The sequence below is a fragment of the Zymoseptoria tritici genome, chromosome 12, assembly GCF_000219625.1.
Source record: "Zymoseptoria tritici IPO323 chromosome 12, whole genome shotgun sequence".
In the NCBI taxonomy this organism is placed as follows: domain Eukaryota; kingdom Fungi; phylum Ascomycota; class Dothideomycetes; order Mycosphaerellales; family Mycosphaerellaceae; genus Zymoseptoria; species Zymoseptoria tritici.
The window spans coordinates 723,485-744,041 of record NC_018207.1 but is presented as its reverse complement, the minus strand read 5'-3'; the positions used below and the strand labels follow the sequence as shown (position 1 = coordinate 744,041).

The window sequence follows — 20,557 nt, the reverse complement described above, 5'->3', positions numbered from 1 at the left end:
CGTGAAGGTGGAGCAGTTCAAGCTGTTCGAATGTGCTTCCTGTCATAGTGATGCCCCAAATCAACACGACCTTGCGATCTAGCAGCGTGGAAGTCGCCTCTCCCTTCCATTTGCAAGTACGTCTGAGAGTGCCCAAGGTGTATGTTGACCTCTTTCGGCCATGGCGTGTAGAATCGCGACACACATGCCTTAAATGAGCGATAGCGGATTATGGTCTGCGATGCGATGCCAAGTAGACGACATAGTCTGACAGATCGATGATGAACATTAATGACAGTAAACAAGAGACAAGATGGTGCGAATCAGGAGAGTGGTTTAGATGCGGTCGTCCATGGTAGTGAATGCCAAGAAACGGAGCCCACAACGTCACTTCCTCCCTTCCAGCTGTCCTCTGACTTCGCGCGAGCATTGCTCCAGCACAGCACTTGCCGTAACTCCAGCCGGATTTCTGCTTACCTGGGAATTGGTAGTTCCTGGTGCCGTCCGACATGATTTGCGATGGCCCCATCTCCTTCGAATGCCTGGCTCGATGGCAAATGGGTCAATCGATTGGCTTCACGAGAAGTGGAAACAAATGTCACTGCGCCGCCGCCTTGAGGCTCTTTCTGCCCCAAGAGGACGTGCCATGATCCGTCGATCCGTCGATCCGTCGATCCGTCGATCCGTCGATTCACCATCCTCCCTAGATATCGACACCTCTTCCGCAACGAATGGAGATTCTGTCATCACTATTGTGGACGGCGCCACGGCATAGGGCCTCAGACGGCAGATCCCATCCTAATCGACTTCCGTTTCAACCATGAGAGTCAATAAAGAGGATCGAACCTGTGAGAGGATGTAGGTGCATCCATTCTCCCACACAGACTGCACAATTCAAGCCACTTAAGGTCTCTGCGTCCATTTCAGTCCTGACGACAGTGCCGAGATACATTGCAGAGCTCTGTCGACTTTCAGAACCCTGATTTTAGCTTACGACTCCCTGTCTTCTCGCGCATCTTTCACCGGACAATTCCGCTCGATTGGCTGAGATTGCGCAGTTTAAGTGGGAGATCGGAGGTGAGTCCACTCAACATAAGGCTGGTGCCGTGGTCCGCTCGACTAACGCGTTCTAGACACCACCTAGCTTAGCAGATCGTACACTGAAGCCGAATCATCGCAGGTGCCTCATTCTCTCGTCAGACCGTTGATTGGACAATGGAGTCTGTCGAAGCTTCGGTACTAAATGCACCTAGCAGAGCACATAGTCCATGGACATGTCATACAGCTTGACAACTTGACCCTCACGTCTGCAGATTGACACGACTGCCTTCAGAAGAACATTGCTGGCTCCAACAGCACGATGAAGTTCCACACTTTCAAGGGACTCTTGTGTCTCCTCTTCACCACGACAGGAACCTTCGGCTCTCCATTGAGCGGTGTCACCACTACCAAGCTCGGTCAATTGGCAGCATGGATCTCCCAGAAAACTCCAATGGGAGCGGACCTTACCAGCAGAGATGCGACATTGGAGTTCACTTGGAATGATCAGCAGAACATACTGTACCAGCTTCTGTTCCCATTCGCTGAGAGGGCTTCTCTCCAGCCTCTGGAGAACAGCGTTGACGCATCGAGTCGCACTCTCTCCGACTGGGACAGCTACCTTGCTCTTCAAGGAGTTGCTGACGCTTCTGTCCAGAAAGTTGTATTTGCCGGTCGCTTTCCTTTCGACGAGCGATGCGACGATTTCTGTTTTGCTGAACATGTCAACGTCCAAGGCCAAAAGACGGTCCTGAACGCCTACCTTCAGGCCTTGCTTATCAGTCTGGGCTCTGACTTTGCCAAGGGGACATACGATACCAAGACTGGTCAGGAAATAGCGCTTCTGGCCACCATGAGGGATAACTCGAAGATTGATAGGGCAAGAATGGAAGCCGCAATCGACAAAGCTTCGAAAGAAAATGCTCGGCTAAAAAGAATTCGGGATGCGAGCGATACCCCCGTTGCTGGCTCTGGAGTCTTTCTGGAATCGGTTTTCCGCGATGGCATGTGTATCAGCCATGAATATCTATGTGCTATGCATCCCGCAAAATTACAGAAGACTGCCATCTTCTACCGCGCGTTGAGCGAGGTACTCGAAGAACACAACTTCTTGAGGTTAGCGCTTTCTCGGAGCATGAATGGCAGCCAAAACGTCCGTGGTGACATATGGCAAGGTATCCAGATTGAAAAGTCCTTGCCACAGGATTGGAAATCTATTGCAGATCATGAAGTCGCAAATTTCGTGGAGGAAACTCAAGCACTGGCAGCAACGGCAGACGAACTCGATCCTGACACTGAAGGCATGTACTACACAGAGCATTACAATGGACAAGGACGTATCCAACACCCGACATTGCTTCCGGACTCAAATCGAACGGCATCCATGACTCCAGGCCTTAGAGCTCAAGGTTATCGCCAGTTCTGGTCACCCACTCACGGTCTGCGTTTATCTCGTCAGCCGCAACCGGGAATGTTACAATTGACGAGCTCTGGGCAGTGGGCTGGTTTTGTCACTTCAAAACAAAAACAAGCTAAGAGGGGCTTCGTCGATACAAAGACCGTTCAGCCCACACTCTCCAGTTTTGCAACAGTGGTTAGACCTACGAATTACGACTCGATGGCAGAATCGCGCGCAAGCATGGTTGTCAAAGCGCGCGCAGACGCGGGCATCCCAAATGCAGGCCCTCATAAACACTGGCAATTGGACACGAGACCGGGCATGTTTCATCCTTTGGATGGACCAGCGGCGCCAGGAGACGGTTACGGGTTCCGGGACAACAGAGTGAGCGGATCTGACGGCTCTGCAGTGCAAGCACGGAGGGACCTTGGAACAGACGTCGCCAAAAGCTCGGCTGGCACTTCTGTGGACAGTGCGGGCAACCCTGTCTTGCGTACACAACCCGTGGAGGGAGCAGCCGCTCATGGCGTCAAAGATCCCATCACGCTGGACACGGTTACGACGCCGGTTGCGGACTCTACTAAACTGCAGATTCACAATGTCAAACCAGAGGTCCCGCCATCTGAGCAAGAAACCACACCATCTCCGCCGAAGGAGGACGTTTCTCCAAAGCCTGAAGGGAGTCCAAAGGAGCCGCCAAAAGACCCAAGTCCCGGGGACCCAACGCCAGGAAAGCTTGATCCTGCTACTCCACCGAAAGAAGGACCCATCGAGGAGCCGCCAAAAGTCCCAAGTCCCGAGGACCCCAAGCTAGGCAATGTTGAACCTGCCACTCCACCGAAACAAGGACCGATCGAGGAGCCGCCAAAAGTCCCAAGTCCCGAGGACCCCAAGCCAGGCAATGTTGAACCTGCCACTCCACCGAAACAAGGACCGATCGAGGAGCCGCCTTCAAATGCCCCGCCGCAACCAATAGACCCTGACAATGATTGGCCTCCACCAGCGCCAAAGCAGGATGGTGCTCCACCAACTGATAATGTCGAACCGCAGAGCGATCCGAAGACTCCCGGCAAGCCTGATGAACCTGGGGTCAAGCCGCGTCCCAAGCCGTGGGAGCCTCAAGCCCCAATCAGGCCACCAACAGTTCCCGATCCGATTCCTCCTCCACCTCCTCCTCCTCCCGCCCCAGGAGGCCAACCGCCAGCCGGTCCTGAACAGATTCCGCGGCCACCGCCTCCTCCTCCTCCTCCAGCAGTCGACCCCCCAGCCGCTGACCTCATGCCGCTAGCAAAGATCGAGCCAGCCGAGCTGGTTGCACCCGTACATCCAGGACCAGTCGTCGAAGGAGAAGCACTCATTCCCAAACCCTTCGTCGTCGAGGAGCTCCAAGCCGCTGTCAGGCCAGTATCTCGCATCATAAAAATCGAAGACGCAGCAGCGGTCGCGGTTAGAGCCGGAATAATCACGGCCGTAGACTCGGTGGCATGGTTGAGCAGAGGCGCGCTCGCGATCGCAGCTGTTGTCGAGCCGTGGCTCGGCATCGTGGCGATGGGCGTACTCGTCGGTCAGACCATCTACGATGCTGTCGAGTACCTGAAAGACGAGCCGCATTGCCCTCGGCCGTCGTTCTTCACTTCCATCTGGGACAGCACGGCAAAGACGATGAGGACTCTGCAGCAGCCGTGCGAAACTCCTGAAAGCTCGAGCGGCACTCTGCACGCACGCACGCCTACTATAACGACTATCCCCGCACAGTTCACAGCCTCATCCGCCCTTCCAGCACAAAAGCGCGAACCCAACACCGCCGTCCACCTTATGACCGCAGCAGCTGTGACCGCCCAAAAGCACCACCCGTCGACAGCAACGTCCCTCCCGATCTGGCACCCCACTCTCCTCATCCCCGGCATGCCCGAATCCCCTGCATCGACCTGCATCTCCCCCACCAAGGCTCCCAGTCCGGGCTACACCACCGTCCTTGTACCCGGATTTGCCTGCCCAGTCATGATGCCCAAGGAATGCACCACCGAGTACGGGAAATTCATGGCGATGAAATTGAAGCTTCGGACGAATCCGGATTCGATGGTCAAGCCGAAGTATTGTCGTACGGGAGACTTGACGGGTCATCATCGCGCGGACGAGGAGGGATGTGTACCGAATTTCGACTCGCAGGCGTGTGTTGATAAGTGGTTGGAGGTGCCGGAGGGGACGAAGGCTGTGGACATTGGAAAGAGGTGATGGACATTATTGATGTGGGATGGAGAGTCTGGATACAGGTCAGATCAATACGCAAGCGCAACGAGGCAGAGAAAGAGAAGCTCAAGCTGACGAGGAGGTACGCAAGCGCAACGAGGCAGAGCAGGAGAAGCTCAAGACGACGAGCAAACAACCCGCGGCGCAGAGCAGGAGAAGCTCAGAACGACGAGGAGGTACGCAAGCGCAAGGAGGCAGAGCAGGAGAAGCTCAAGACGACGAGCAAGACACCCACGATCTAGCAGCAGGAGACGGTGTACTTGCCGCCGCAGGAGAAGCTTAAGACGAACAGCAAGCAACCTACGGTCCAGCAGCAGGAGATGGTGTGATTGCCGCCGCAGCCGCAGCATTAGGTTCGCGCTTTATTTTTCCGCTCGATAGCTTACCGGGAACGAGAAGGAGTGCTTGTCCTCTCCTGATCATCCTCGAACTGTTTAGTATATGTGTAGGCTGGATGGTGTCGATTGGAGCGTACGAGACCAGACATGATGCGTTAAGGACATTCCCGGAAGGCGAAGTGTCCATGCCGGGTGTGCGGTATCAATGGGGCGTCTGTTGATAGTTGACAGGAATAGTAGTCCATCCAGGAACGTTATCTATCCGGGTTCACGTGCGGCTAAGAAGTCGTCCGCGGACCGTACATGTACGGGTATGGAGACGAGCAGGCCAGCGTACTGGTACGGCTATACAAGCTGGCTTGCCAAAGGATCTGTACGCTATATAAGCAGGCATGTTACCGTGCAAGTACGGCCACGTAAGCCAATTGATGTTCATAGGTAGTCAGTCATACATATAATCGCACGCAGTCGGCAGCACTATTTCGAAACGCTCCAGCTCTCCCGCCTCTTTAATCTCCTCCATCACCAGTGCTCGCATTTCCTCATCCTACCTCCTCGTTCCTGAAAATCGGCAAAACGTATTCACAGCGGTCTGTCAATTTGCCTGCACCGCAACGAAGACGACCTGCTAAAATGATCGTGAAGGGGTTTGCAAGAAAACCCACTCAGAGAAAGGCATGTTATCCAAAACCTTCGTTCCATGCTGGCAGCTCTACACAAAATCGAAAGTATCTCCCGCCCCTTCTTGGAGCAAGCCCTTGACTCGCTCTGTGCCTACGACTCGTTCCAGCCTCAAACCATCCCATCGTCCGAAGACACTCCTGACTTTCGCCTCCTCGGCACCGATCTTGCCATCGTTCACACTGGAGCCCAGAAAGCCACCAGCCACTTCATCATAATACACAGGAGCGTCCGGCAATCCATAGAAGACAACCCGCTTGACGCCTCGGATCTTCAGCCTGAAGAAGTGGTGGGCACGCTGCGTGTACAGCAGCACGGTGAATCTGCCACTCAAGAAATGACTCCTCGCTCGTCTTTGGTCGGAAACAGCGGAGTAATCATGAATAGCACCAAAAGCGATGTTCTCCGTCAGCGGTGACGTGGCGAAGAAGTTTCGAACTCGTAGGAAGTCGAAATATGTGGGAATGAAGACCAAGATGCCAGGCGCGTTGTCTGCCGGTCGAGGAAGTCGCATGAGAGAAGGCAGAATGGCAGTCGTGAAGTATTTGAAACGGGCATCTGGATCTGCTGCGGGTGTCGGCGAAGGGAACCGAGAGAAGGTCTGCTTGATTCCTAGCGCGGATCCAGTGGTCAAGACGCCGGAGTGGAAGGGCGAAATCCTCGCTTTCGCTGATATAGGCGTCAGGGAGTTATAAAGCGAGAGTATCTCTGGAGTGATATAGGCGGTCAAAAGGACCGTCTGGCGTAGTGAGCTCGCATGGTTGTCCAGATACCATGATCGCACGCGGGAGAAGTCGCAGTCGTGCGACTCTTTGAGAGGGAGATTCAGATTGCTGAAGACGGTGGTAACATTCGTCCAGTTCTGTTGGCACATCGCATCGACCTGGTCGGCGATCACAAGTTCGATCGAGGACAAGAAGTCGTGGTCTCGCTTCTTGACATCTTCGTGCTCCACGACTCGCCGCAGACCCAATGGCGAAGCGAGGATGATGTCGGAGGCATAGAATGCGGAATAGAACTTGAGGGTCTTCCGGGTGAATTTCAATGCAGTCAAAAAGGAGTTGTCATTATTCCCGGCGAACAGCTCTTGGTAGTCCTCGGGCATGGTGCTGTCTTCGTCGATCGGAGCGGTAAATGCGTCGTCGAACCGTTTGCGATTTTCTTGCTGCTCCGGAGCAAACATAGCCACAATTGCATTGGCGTATGCAACGGCCATTTGGCGAGTCTCCAGCAGAATCAGAACTTTCGGACGTACGAAACCTTGGTCACGACAGTCCAGGTCTTGTTGAGAGTCGGTGGCTGCAGCGTGTCGGAGACGTTCATTGTTCTTAATGACCTTGTCCCGCCCTTTCAAGACGTGGTTCACCGCGTGGAGACATGCCATATTGCGCAGCTCGCCTGCATTGCTAGGCGTTCTGTTCGCAACAAGCAGATCGTTGTAACTGAACATGAGCGATGAAATGTTGCGATCCAGTTCAGTGTCGACGCTGACTTTGCCTGTTGCGTTCTTCGCCAGACGCTCCTTCAGCGGCAATTCCGCTACACTTTTTGCGTGTTTCCGCGGCGGATTGGCATCGATGCAACTGGGTATCGAGATTGCTACTCGAGCAGCTTTGCCAATGACATATTGCTCCGTCCTCCATTCGCCTGCCTGCACGGACTTTAGTCGCCTTGACAGCTCGTTATCGTCTGGATTGGCAAAATGAGCTTCGTAAGGATCATTGCCGTCTTCGTCGTCCTCGGCTCCTTCGTGTTCATCGGCTTCCTCATCCTCGTCGGCGACGGTATTGCTGGAGTCGTCGAAATCTGGTTCGATGCCAGGTTCGTCAATCACGTCTTCCCTATCGTCCTTGATCTTTCGGCGCTTCGCCCTGTGTTCTCTTGAGTTGTCCGATTGATGGAAGGATTGCAGCAGAGCATTGTAGGCCTTGACCGTGGGTTTGACCTCTACTTCCTCCTCGCTATCGTCATCATTCTGATCTTCCTCCTCACCCTCCTCCTCTCCTTGCGCCACTTCATCTCCACTATCGTCCAAGTCTCTCACTCGCTGGCTGTCGAACTTCTTGTACCCATTCCGAGTCCTGATTCCACTGCGTGCAATCTTGCCGCTTGCTTGAGGCCCACCTCTCGCCCCGCCTCTTCCACCGCGGCCGCCACGACCACCTCGTCCGCCTCTCGAGCCGCCGCCTCGGCCACCTCGTCCGCGAAATGGTGCCATGCTGTGAAAATGTAGTTGTCGCAAACTTTCACATGCCTGACTTCTTCTCAATAAATTCAGCGGTCCGACCCGTCCTATCGATTGGAACTTCCAAATTTCGCCTGCCAAGCCTGAGACTTCGCACCTGCCATCACCACCACCCCTCCTCACAATCTGCCCGGAGCGTATACTGGACGAGTCGAACGCAACGCGAAGATGGGCGACAACTTTCTCCACCTCGCCAGACCGCTGGCTCCAGCGGCTATCTCAACCCAACAATCCACCGCTCCGGTCACCGTGACTGTTCAACCGCAGGCTCTTTTCTCCATCCTCGATCACGCATCCCGCCGACCCGCCGAGCAAGAACGCGTAATTGGAACACTTCTTGGTGTGCGGTCAGAAGATGGCACCGAAGTCGAGATTCGCAATTGCTACGCGGTTCCCCACACCGAGACCGACGAGCAAGTCGAGGTGGACATGGACTACCAAAAGCGCATGCTCGAACTCCACCTGAAAGCCTCGCCCAAGGAAGTGCTGCTCGGATGGTATGCGACCAGCAGCGAACTCAACACATTTTCCGCTCTCATTCAAAACTTCTACGGTCAACAAGGCGAGGGCACGTTCCCTCACCCAGCTGTCCATCTCACAGTCTCCACCGTCGCTGGTCAGGACGTCAAGGCGGAGACGTACATTAGTGCGCCCATTGGAGTCACAGCAGAGCGCGCGGCGGATTCGTGTCTGTTCATTCCGGTCCCACATGAAATCAAGTACGGCGATGCGGAGAAGAGTGGGTTGGAATTGATTGCTGGTGCGAGGGACAAGGAGGATCGGTCACAGCTTCTGCAAACCGACATCGAGACTCTGGAGCGCGCAGTGGAGCAGGTCTTGGACATGCTCGATCGCGTGAGCAACTACGTGTCAAATGTGCTGGAGGAGGAAGTCGAGCCCAGCTCAGCACTCGGCCAATTCTTGATGAACACCCTCAGCCTGGCACCAAAGGTCGATGCTGAGGATATCGAGAAGGACTTGTACGTTCAATTCGACATGTGCTGCGATGTTTGCCAATATACTGACCATTCCCAGCAACAACCACATCCAAGATGTCCTGCTCGTTTCATACCTCTCCAACACCATCCGCACACAAATCGATCTCTCAAACAGACTGGCGACCGCAGCACTGACAATGGGACCCGAAGGTGGCAACGCAGGCGAGAAGGACGGCAAGACGGACGGAAAGGACGGAGAGAGTGGCGGAAAGGGAGGCTCAGGCCAGCGAGGTGGACGCGACAACAACCAACGCTCAGGAGCCGGCCGCGGCGGTCGGCGCGGCGGCGACCAGTAGAGGTGAGACGGAAAAAGCCTGCTTGGTCTGCGGAGATACAGCAGACTGAGCGGTAGCGTGTGTGTTCGAGGACTGAGAAGTGTTCGGAACCAGACGGCATAGTTCGAGAAGGACTAAAGGTGACTAAATTTCGCCTACTCATATTAGCGAGAATTCGACATGGCGCCCAGTCGAGGCGCCAGATCTGACTATGTCCAACGAGCACTTCAGTGATTGCCAGGAATGACGGTGAGATGCGATCTTTGACTTTCCGAGCATGTTGTCAGCTCTTACGAGAGAGCACTCCTTCTCTGCACTGAACTGCATACTTCCATAGATGAAGCTAGCTGAGACACGACATGCATGCATCGACTCAGAGAGATCCACAATCGAGATGCCTACTATATAACCTCGGTACATTTGCCGCAGAATGCGGAGATGTTCGAAACCTTTTACTCACATTCAACAGGAGGTAGATATCTGGAGTCGCAACATCGGCCATCGAGATTGGAAAGCGTTCAGGCAATCCAGGAGAATCGAGGGCTCCAACAGGACTTCAGTAACCAAGTCGACATCCTCACCAACGAGACATACCGAAATTGATCTCTCAAAAGACACAAAGTTCGATCAAGATGTCATCTCTACCCGACACAATGAATGCATGGCGAATGAGCTACGCCGACAAACCGCCCATCGTCCGCCGCAGAATACCAGTTCCACAACCCACCCCCAACGGCCTCCTCGTCAAACTCCTAGCAATGGGCGTCTGCCACAGCGACTGTCTCATCCGCGACCGCTCGGAACTACCTCCAACATGGTCCCAAGAATTCACACTAGGCCACGAAGGTGCCGGAGAAATCGTAGCACTCGGCTCGGAGGTGTCTAAAGACCTCTTCAACATCGGCGACCGCGTGGCAATCCACTGCGTTCCCGGCTGCCACGACTGCATCCCTTGCAACAACGGCTGGTCGCAAGCTTGTCGAGAGCCGGGAAATGGTGGCTATGGTCTCGGACGGGATGGGTTCTTTGCGGAGTATGTTGCTTGTCGAGCCGATGCTGCGGTGAAGATCCCGGATGGTGTGAGGATCCAGGACGCGGCGATTTCGCCGGATGCGTTGCTCACGGCGTATCATGCGGTCAAGCATACTGCGAACGTCAAGCCGGATGAGACGATTGCGATCTTTGGTCTGGGAGGGTTGGGATTGAATGGTGTTCAAGTTGCGAAGCATTTCGGGGTGAAGCGGATTATTGTTTGTGATAATCGACAGGATGCTGTGGATACGGCGGTCAAGTTAGGGATTCCGCGTGAAGATGCTTTTTGCACGGCGGGTCCTGCATCGAGGCCGATATATGAAGTCCTGGCCGAGCAAGGCGTGGTTGTGGACACTGTCGTGGATTTCGTCGGTCATTCCGAGACGGTTCTGAATGCACAGCTCACGGTCAAGCCCACAGGGACGATTGTGCTGGTGGGAGCATTGAGCGAACAAGTGGCCGTTCTGCCGGTAGTGATGATCTCCAATGTCATAACGATCAAGGGAACGTTCTGTGGAACTGTGGATGGATTGAAGGAGTGCCTGGAGTTAGTTGCGAAGGGAGCCGTGACGCCCGAGATTGAGCTGGGCTCGATCAATGATCTGCCGCAGGTCTTGGAGGACTTGGACAATGGCAAAATCCGAGGGAGGAAAGTGTTAATGCCGGACTGGTCGAGCGAGGATTAAGTCGACGTAGAGTGGTACGTACTTGAAATGGTACATGCCCTCCATTGCGAGTGAATTTCTGTCAAGCGACATTGGAACGACTCCCCTGATCTGCCCAATAGATGGAGATGAGCCAAGTCGTACCTAATAAGCGCGATTCGGTGTCGTTCGCAGACGATTTCCAGAGTCCATCGAAGAAAGGTTGTGCATAGTGTTTTGGCCCAAAGCGAAGTTCGGCCGAGACAGATGGTGATCATCATATACGGTCAAAATTGCGCGGCGCCATCGCTTTGCCTGTCTTCGGACGTCGAGTGAAAGTCGCTTTAGCTCACTTGGGAGAGCGCCAGACTGAAGTTCACTTCGGTCAAGCACCTGTGCGGTATCTGGAGGTACTGTGGTGAGTAACCTTGACTCGCCTCTGCGCGCGAGCATCCATTAACATTGTCTTCAGTTCGATCCACAGAAGCGACATCTTTTTGCCGTTTCCCGTCTCACCGATTCATGGTTGATCGTTGTACTTTTGCTCGACGAACTCTCAATGTTTTTGCCTCCAATCAGAATCAGCGTCATGAGGGCAATACCGCATAGTATAAGTCTCCGATGCTGCAGTTCGGCGTTCCGCTTACATCGCATGTCACTCGGATGACCCCCAAATCGAGATTTGGATTGACCAGGGCTTCGTCGTGCTTCGTATTGCAGTCCCTGCTCTGTTGCTCAACACAATTTCGGCATCATCGGGTGATTCGTGTGAAGAAACCTTACGAGCATCCTGCGGGACACGGCCGAAGACTGCGGGATGTCCGCCGACGACGAAGAGTGGACTTCTAGTTCATGATTTCGCCACGCGGTGGCATGACAGGTCTGAGCGGACGGTCAAGATGGAACACAGGGTCTGTCATGATTTCATCCACGAACCCGGCGCCATGTTGTGAAAAACAAACGCTGGCGCTTGCTGTGCCTGACGCATTTGACGGGGAAAAGTGAGAGGAGCTCCGCCAGTTAGCAAGGTCGCGTTTCTTCAGTTGTGGATGTCTTTGGGTAGGTCTAATTCTACGGCACTTGTCGACGACTAGTAAAACAAGGGCAGCCGCTTGCGAACGGGACACGTTGTTGCCAACTTGATGACCGCTCAACACGATGACACCTGCTCCATGCTTTTCCGACAACAATCGCCCCATAGAACAGCTGCACGAGGTGCAAGAGCTTTTGCAGAATGTGACCGACATCCGCTCCGAGGCTCTCCGCAATGAGCTGCAGCTATTTTCAGTCTGAATCCTGCAGTACCGTACCTGGTAGAACGGCATTCTCGGCGCCGAGAACTCAGATCGCCGAAGACAATACGTCGCCGCGGCCGATCGAACTGTATGAGGTATTGGACGCTGTGAGGAATCGTCGCGAGTATGTATCGGCAGACATCTCTCATGATCTCGGATTAATAATAGTCAAATCACTGCCACGCGCGCGCCAGTGACGACGTCAGACGACTCTGAAACAGCGCTGAGCCGCATGAGACGTCTACCACCGCAATTTGCTTCCACCAGGAGAGTCAAACACCAAACGTGACGGGACGTGGGCACAGGGCAAGACTTGGTGGAGGCTGGCGCGCGAGCACAAGGCTTTCCTGGCAGGTCGGTCCTGGATGAACAGGTACCGCTGTCATCTCCCACCAATAGAAGCCTACACACCCCTTGACCTGGACATCTATTCGCACCCGCGTAAACCTCGCGCCGCGAGACACGACAGAGGCCTGTCAGAGCGGGAAACGACACTTTGACGTGAAAAGCTCCTCATCATCAATGAATAATGGAAGTTCGAGCGAGAAGATGCCGACGTCACCGGACTCGAAACACAATGGCCCCATCCGATACCGAAGCCGCGATCTTTTCAAATTTCCCCTATACTGCTTCAAACATGGGCCGCCGAGCACGACCAGGGACACCCCATGGCAGCTGCATGGGCAACCTGACAACCGTCGCAGCGCCACTGGCTATCTCTCCCATTCGAAGCGAGACTTCTCGTGAGATGTGCCCTGTGCACCGTTTGACTCCAACCGTGAGGGCGCATCCCGAATTGGTCTCTCTTCCTTCCAACACCTTCCTTTTCTACAAAACACCCTGCCCTCTTGTGCCTCTGGCGACTCTTCTCACTCTCAGGCTTCTGTTCATGTGTGCTCCACTTTGAGCACGTTTACATTCGTTCTACCAGCAGCACCACTCGCTCATGCTGCTCGATATGAAGCTCCTTTCCGTTGTTTCTTTGCTTTCTTTGGCCTGCACTTCCGTGCTGGCTGCTCCTTTGGACCATGAAGACCACAGCAATTTGGTGGAACGCCAATCTGGCATTGTCGTGGTCACCGGCCCGCCAGGAAACATTGAACCCCGATTTGAGATGCGTGATCTGAAGGCGAAAAGACCGGAACAGTGGACGCTCTTCATTCTCGCAATGGACCGATTCAAAAAACAGTCACAGGGCAGCTCGACCTCATACTTTGGCATTTCGTCCATTCACGGTGTGCCCAGGACGAACTACAACGGTGTCGGGCAGTGCAGCTCATGCGGCGGTACTGATGGATACTGCACACACGACTCGATACTCTTTCCCGCCTGGCACCGTGTCTACACCGCTCTCTTCGAGCAGGAATTCATCAAGATCGCTAAGAACGTTGCCAACTCCTTTCCAGCCTCGAGAAGACGAAAGTATGTCGATGCGGCCAACAGGATTCGCTTTCCATACTGGGACTGGGCGATGCCTACCTCAAACGGCCGTCCGGCGCTACCGCGTATGCTCAGCGACTTCTCCGTGACGGTCGACACACCAAACGGCCGACGGACGATCGACAATCCTCTCTTCCGCTACGAATTTACGGACACCAGCGGTCTGGTATACACCCCCTTCCTTACATGGCGACGAACCTACCGCTGGCCGAGGGACAACAGCGTCAACGCCGTCAGCAACAACCAACAATGCGGCCTTGCCTTTAGCCAGGTTCACCAGAGTCTTGCAGACCAGGTCTACAGCCTTCTCACGCAGTGCTCCAGCTACCCAGACTTCAGCAACGACGACTCTCGCGCTAGCTCGAGGCAATGCTCGACCAGCCTGGAAGACCTCCACAACCTTATCCACATAACTGCCGGTGGCCCGGGAGGTAACGGATTCTCTGGTGGACATATGACATACCTCCCGTTGGCTGCTCACGACCCCATGTTCTGGGTACACCACGCCATGGTCGACCGCATATTCGCCCTCTGGCAGATGATCAACCCCAACGCGTACGGAGGCTCCCAAGTGGCTCCACACAGCACGTGGACAATCCCGCAGGGCTCTACACAGGACGAGAACTCGCCATTGATGCCATTCTACCGCGACACCAGAGGAAACTTCTGGACGAGCAACTCGGTCCGTGACTGGGCCAACACATTCCGCTACACTTATCCGGAGATTGCGGGTGGCCGCAACGGCGTTATCGCGGCAGTCAACAGACTTTACGGCCCCAATGCCGCGAACCGCAAGCGTGATGCCGCGCCTCAGGTCGGTAGCATTCTCCAGGGCATCGGCGGAACTCCCAGCAACTCAGCAGACAAGAGTGCCAACAGCGATACTTCCAACGCTGCTACTCCTAATAATGCTGCACCAGCCGGCGGTGCTGTCGGTGGCCTCGTAGGCGGTGTCACTGCTACTGTTAGCGGAACCATCAGCGGCACCGTCAGCGATGTGCTCTCCGGCAACCCCTTCGCGGCCGCCAACGGTAGCCACTTCCAGTACGCCGCCAACATCCAAACACCTCGCTACGTTCTGGGAGGTTCCTATCAGATCTTCTGCTTCAACGGAGATCCAACCATCGAGGACCCCACGCAGTGGATCTTCGCGAACAACCTCATCGGTACAATGGGCGTCTTGGCCAAGGAAGGCATGGAAGACAGTCCGGTGGTCATCAGTGGCTCGATCCCTCTCACGCGGGCCCTGCAATCGTCCGTCAACACTCAAGGCGGCCTCCTCTCCAACCTGGCAGAAGCTCTCGTCGTGCCATTCCTGGGAATGAACCTGAAGTGGAGAATCTGCGGTCCCAAAGGAGAGAACATCGACCCAGCCACCCTCCCAGGCTTCGTCTTCGAGGTCGTCACGACCACCTACCAGCCACCGGCCAGCAGTGAGGAGCTCCCAATCTTCTCCGACTTTGTACCTCTACTGGATGTCACATCGGGCAAACCAGGAGGTGCGAACGAGTCACTCTCGCCGCCTTCGTATTAGATGGGATGGAAATGGAACAAGGAATGCAAAGATCCACAGAGCGGATAATCTTTAGTACTTTAATCGGACGGCAGACAACACCTTTTTGACCTCTTCTTGTCCCAGCTTCTCTGTCATCAATTCCTCGTTGCGACAAAAGAATCCAGGGCGAGGGCGGTTTCCTTTTCCATTCACAAATTGTGCAGAGAGACTTTACATTGAGCAAGAGATCAGAGGAAGAGACTACCAAAAAACATGCATTTATTTCATTTTTCTCGTTGCGACGACTTCACGACCAGGCCAGCTCTTCATCATCGGCGAGAGATCGATGAGTATACAGTTCACGTTATCAATTTCCGATTTACAAAACATTGCTCCTCTATCGCATCGCCGTACGCGCAAGCATTTCTTGAACAGTGTGGCTGGGAACCGGCAGTGGACATGGGTTGGAAATTTGAACAAATCTCCATCCCTGACCCTTCGATTGGGATCGTTGCCAAACCATGCCAGCCTAGGCCTTGAATCTCTGGTTCTGCTGACATGCAGCTTAGCGTGAGCAACAAGATTGTGAACACGGATGGGACAAGGGTCTGGAGATCTTCCGAAATGTAAAGATATACAGGAGTTGTTGTACGTTGCGGTGATCGCAATGACCTTGCTCGCTTGCACTTGCTGACAGGTGTTTTCGATGTCGTATTCATCATCACTCAAATCCGACGAGGTGCCGATGGACGAACCCTTGCGCATATGGTAAGACAGTCGTAGCCGACGTCCTGGTCCTGGCCTTTTGGCGCATCTTACGAATACGAGACCGGCTCTTCCGTATTGTTTATAGATCGCTTCCGTAATGCTTCTTCGAAGATCGTGTTTGATCAGATTGACAGGTCCAACCGACCGTTGTGCCATTAAAGCTTGGCTGCTTGGTATGCAAACGAACGCACGACTCGTGCTGCAGATCACCACAACCTACAATGAAACGGCATGAAACGCCTCGCGTGGCCATCTGCGCGTGATGGTGGTGGCTGTGTACCGTTGAACCGATTCGGCCGAGGACATACGTGACGTTGCGTTGTATTCTTCGGAGATGTGCGTTTGCGATCAGGCTGTATGCCGATTTCCGAAGAATGCATCAATGTCATTTCATGTTATCTTTGGAGGTATAACATGACGTTTCGAAGGATCAGTCTAGTCGACACCTTGGTCTAACGTCCTTGTCCGCTTCAGCTGAGATGTGAGAAAGACTCAGCAGCCAGAAATGTAGTTCAGGACGTGAGATCGAGAATCGAGCTTCTTGAACATGCAGAGGCGCTCCCGAAGGTTGTACAAGAGCGGCTTCACGGCGCCGGCCAATCGGCCTGAGGTATGCGTACGAAGCGGTCGGCATCAAAGCGGGAGGACGAGGAAGACGTAGCATGCGTTGGCGAGTGTTTGCGGATGCTGTGGGAAGTGATTCGGCTGCCTTCATGGATGCTCGCCAACTTCTTGCCTCTTCGCGGTACCTTGATAACGAGCACCGCGGATGTGTCGCCGTGCAATGCCAGTCCAGTCTGGTTCGGCATCCAGTGTGGTTCGGCACTTCAGCCCAGTCGTAAGGTCCGGGTCCGACGGAAGTGATGCATCCGTGGTGGAGTTGTGATAGAGCCTTTGCTCCATGGCATAACGATCGAGCTCCTCGAGAGCCGTAAGCCCGGCTTCAACAATCTCGAAATGAATGTCGTCGTGTTCCATTTCTTGTGTGAATAATCCTGCACAGCTTCAATCCTCATCAGAGCTGTCGCTGTCACTCCCACGCCGCCTCTTCCCTCCCGTCGAAACACCCAGGTGAGGCTGCGCCGGCTGTGGCCCTCTCTTCTGAAAGACATAACTCCTCGCCTCCCTGTCCTCACCCTTCCAGCCTCCGCCACCTTCAATATTGCCCAACGTCCTCGCATGACTGTACCCCGGATATGCCTCCGCCATGAATTTAAAGCTCCTCCTCACCTCCAGTCCAGTATGCCGTCCCAGGTCTCTTACATTCCACAACGTATACGGCTCGCCCTCAAACAATGTGACGACAATCGTACCCTCCGGCGCGAGCAGCTCCATCCCCGTGTTGAAGAACTTCACCAGCAATTCCTGGTTGAACCGTACCTGTCGATTGACGTCCTTGCTCTTCCCACCGACGTGTGGGAAATTGAAGAGTATCACATCGAAGCGTCCGCCGCCCTGCTTCTTCAGCGCTTTGATCTTATCCAGCTTCGTGGCGTCGATGCCGCAGTGGACTGTTTGACCTTCATCTTCGAGGTACTTGACGTGCTCTTCCGCTTGTGGTTTGTACTTTTCGTAGAGTTCCTCCTGCCGATCGAAACAGGTTGCGGTCACGTCGCAGCAGCCATGGTGCTCTACGATTGACTTGGCAAAGGAAAAGTCTCCCTCGCCGACTAGTAATATGCGGTCTTCGGCTTGGAATGGGATCGTCGGTTCGGCTTTCTTAGGTGGTGGTTGCGAGGATTTGCTGGGTTTGCCGGACTTCGAGGTGTTTGGTGACTTGCCGTGCCGGACTTTAGCAGCGCTCTTGGAGTCTGCGTGTAAAGCGTGCACTCTTTGCTTTTTGTTCTTGGCCATGGCGACGGGCCATGCTAAGATGTAGCTCCTCATGATATGCCAAAAGATTCACATGCAAATGGGCGACGCGGGCCCGGCGCGGCTCGCGGGCTAGCGGCAATTTACTACATGTACAACGCCTTGGTCGGTCTTGATCTATCTTTATGCCTTTACCATGGCTCTACTTACCGGCATTGAGCGTGGTCTGCGGACTGATGAAAATGAGCAACTTGGAAAGATGCTCCGCTTTAGACGTAGCCGGCATGCTTTGGACCAGTCGTCTACGCAACCCAGCAAGCTTTCAAGACATTGAAAGGGTTGTGATCAATTTGTCCATGTACTTTCTGTCTGTTCGACCGATGGTACTGCAATGGACTCTGATCTTTGTGCCGCTTCGTTGCCTATATATGCCTTGGCCGAACTCGCCGCGACCGTGTTAAGTCAGGAAAGGTTTGCGAAGCACATGCGCGGAGCAGGGCACGAAACTCCACCGAACATCGATCCCATCGAAATGTACGCCGTCCAACAAGTTCATAAGCCCTCATATCGGCCAGAGCCACTCGTCGGCCATCCCTCTCCCTTCAAGACAAACGGCACGGCAAACCAACCTCGACACCGACCGCTTTCCAGGTTGATGCTCGTGTGCTCGACATGTTTCTCACCAGTGGGAGGGATGTCCGCCAGAATTTCCGCCAGGAGGGTCTGTCGCGCATGATGGCCTGGCTTATCCCTGCGAGGACTCAGGTACGTTGCTTTGACCCACGATCCTTCCGCAAATGAGTCAATGCTTAGGGCCAAATGTTTACAGGTTGTTGCGTTTCGCTCCTCTCCATGCCAACCAGGAAGTGAAGTCGCCATAGGTCTGACCGTTTGGCCATGGAAAGAAATCCGAGCCTATGACGCCCGTGATGATCATACAACGTCGCCGTCTATTGTGCGTATATTTCATATCCATGTATCCCATACCCAATGCCGAATGCCAAATGCCACTATAATACAATGTCCACCTTTTGTGCATGCGACTTGGTATCTCCTACTTTCCGCCCTCCTTCCTTTCTCTTGACTCGGCACCACAAGCCGACCTCGCGATCCAGAACAAATTGCCAAATCACCCACGTCCAGCTGTGGTGGCAGGGTAAGTCGGCGTAGAACTCGTTCGCAATCTCGTTCAGCTTCCACAGCCGAGACCACGGAATCGCGGGAAAGTCGTGGTGTTCGTTGTGAAGGCCGACGTTGTAGGTTAGCAGATTCAAGCAGCCGTAGTAGGAGTATGTCTCTGGTGGAGGAGCCATCTTCGCAGAGGGTGCAGCCGCGGCTTCCTTGGTTCGTTGCATCTGGCCGAAAACGTAGTGCTCGGCGATGAAGTGCCCTGCGCACGGATGGAGCGAGCCGGCGAGGAAGGAGCTCATTATGAAGTATCCCAACGCGTGCCAGCCGAAGGACTTGACGATGGCAAAGTCGAAGAGCAGCTGTACAGCAACGTTGAAGGCGTGGATGCCTGTCATTGGGATTTGGTACACCATCATTGGGCGGAGGGCGTAAAACAGGATCTGGAAAGTCGCAAAGAATGCCTTGCCTCCGACCGAGTCGAGGAACCAGGCCTCCAATGCGGTGGGCAGATCGGTGTCCAGTCCATCCACGCCCAACGACTTGTGGTGTGTCAAATGATATGGTCGGAAAGACGCATAGTATGGAATGCCAATTGGCAGGTTCGCGACCACCGCAAGGAGTCTGTTCGCCGCGGGCGACTTGAACGCCAAGTTGTGTGATATCTCATGTATGGCCAGGAACAAATTTTGATTGGCAGTCGCGCCAATGGCATATGCAGTGAGCATGAAGCGCCATGATAGGACGGGTGTGTTGCGGAGGAGGTAGGCGCAGGTGATTTGGAGAGCGACGACGGCCAAGACGATGGGGATGGTCAAGGGCTCGGGGCCACACAGTTTCAAAACCTGCAGAGATATGTTCAGCACGGAGTGTATCAGACCAAGACATAGTGAGGCCGCCACTAACCTCAGGGTGTGCCTTGATTATCGCCTGTCGTCGTGTCCGGTGTGGTTCTTCGGTATATGTCCAGAAGAAGTCCTCCTTTCCTCCTGTCTTGATGTCCAAATCTTTCGAGGGCGGTGCCGGGCACGCCTCCTTGGTGACCGTGGCAGTAGTGACTGTGGCCGGCATTGTCGGAGAAAAGACTCTGCTCGGGTGTGGTGTTTGAACTGTGTGAAAAGAGTCGTGGAGCTGCGAAGATTCATGGAGGATCCTGGCAATTGCAGGAGAGAGCTGGACCCTGAATCGAACCCCACAATGGAAGTGGCGGCTGCAGGGTTTAGAGTTTCGGTTGCAGCTGGAAGTCTCCGACGACAACGGACTTCACTTCTTCACTTCACCTACGTGATGTACTATCACACGCGATCGGATGCAGACCCTGGAGGCAAGTGGTAGCTGGCATGTGACTAGGCCACGAAAGGGTGAAAATACGACGCCCTCGGGTCGAGCAGGTAAGGCCGATCTCGTTCACGTACACTTTCGCTTCCTCTACTTTGCCCCAGGACAGAAGTACAGCTCAGCCGGCGACGCCAGAGAGTACGTATGAAACAGAGGAGAGGGAAAACATTGTACATTCGAACACCTCCTGGTTGGACAGAAGGTCTCACGATGTTCGTCACTCCGCTACCGCGCTGGCTGCTCTCCACGTAACCAACGCCCCAACCACGCGCATCTCCAATAAATTCTCCTCGTCTTCTCAAGAACGTGAATTGTTCCGTTGCTATGCTACATCCGGTTAAGACCAGCGCAACACTTTTCATAACTCAATCCCTCAAGTCCCTTCACCCAAAATCGCAACAT

At 54.3% G+C, this 20,557-nt stretch overlaps 7 protein-coding genes across 7 annotated transcripts; 4 read left to right on the top strand and 3 right to left on the bottom strand.

Moving 5' to 3' along the window:
• Nucleotides 1-1,339: 1,339 nt before the first annotated feature.
• Nucleotides 1,340-4,949, top strand: MYCGRDRAFT_97048 (uncharacterized protein; the record flags this gene model as incomplete). Its single annotated transcript, XM_003848100.1, has 2 exons — nucleotides 1,340-4,370; nucleotides 4,690-4,949. 2 exons carry the CDS (start codon nucleotides 1,340-1,342, stop codon nucleotides 4,947-4,949), a joined length of 3,291 nt encoding a protein of 1,096 aa, XP_003848148.1.
• A 767-nt stretch (nucleotides 4,950-5,716) lies between these two features.
• MYCGRDRAFT_11322 (uncharacterized protein) lies at nucleotides 5,717-7,459 on the bottom strand (the record flags this gene model as incomplete). Its single annotated transcript, XM_003847891.2, has 1 exon — nucleotides 5,717-7,459. A coding segment is annotated over one exon (1,743 nt), but the record flags the coding sequence as incomplete, so codon positions are not given.
• Nucleotides 7,460-8,049: 590 nt separating this feature from the next.
• Nucleotides 8,050-9,417, top strand: MYCGRDRAFT_106350 (uncharacterized protein; the record flags this gene model as incomplete). Its single annotated transcript, XM_003848101.1, has 2 exons — nucleotides 8,050-8,910; nucleotides 8,966-9,417. The coding sequence occupies 2 exons, from the start codon at nucleotides 8,099-8,101 to the stop codon at nucleotides 9,222-9,224; spliced, it is 1,071 nt and encodes a 356-aa protein (XP_003848149.1).
• A 481-nt stretch (nucleotides 9,418-9,898) lies between these two features.
• MYCGRDRAFT_16721 (uncharacterized protein) lies at nucleotides 9,899-10,903 on the top strand (the record flags this gene model as incomplete). Its single annotated transcript, XM_003848102.1, has 1 exon — nucleotides 9,899-10,903. A coding segment is annotated over one exon (1,005 nt), but the record flags the coding sequence as incomplete, so codon positions are not given.
• A 2,132-nt stretch (nucleotides 10,904-13,035) lies between these two features.
• MYCGRDRAFT_111476 (uncharacterized protein) lies at nucleotides 13,036-15,148 on the top strand (the record flags this gene model as incomplete). The annotated part of the gene is made up of 1 exon (XM_003848103.1): nucleotides 13,036-15,148. One exon carries the CDS (start codon nucleotides 13,121-13,123, stop codon nucleotides 15,146-15,148), a length of 2,028 nt encoding a protein of 675 aa, XP_003848151.1.
• A 1,221-nt stretch (nucleotides 15,149-16,369) lies between these two features.
• MYCGRDRAFT_111475 (uncharacterized protein) lies at nucleotides 16,370-17,731 on the bottom strand (the record flags this gene model as incomplete). The annotated part of the gene is made up of 3 exons (XM_003847890.1): nucleotides 16,370-16,482; nucleotides 16,627-16,872; nucleotides 17,014-17,731. The coding sequence occupies 3 exons, from the start codon at nucleotides 17,729-17,731 to the stop codon at nucleotides 16,370-16,372; spliced, it is 1,077 nt and encodes a 358-aa protein (XP_003847938.1).
• A 968-nt stretch (nucleotides 17,732-18,699) lies between these two features.
• Nucleotides 18,700-19,888, bottom strand: MYCGRDRAFT_111474 (uncharacterized protein; the record flags this gene model as incomplete). The annotated part of the gene is made up of 2 exons (XM_003847889.1): nucleotides 18,700-19,662; nucleotides 19,724-19,888. The coding sequence occupies 2 exons, from the start codon at nucleotides 19,886-19,888 to the stop codon at nucleotides 18,700-18,702; spliced, it is 1,128 nt and encodes a 375-aa protein (XP_003847937.1).
• Between the last annotated feature and the right edge of the window lie 669 nt (nucleotides 19,889-20,557).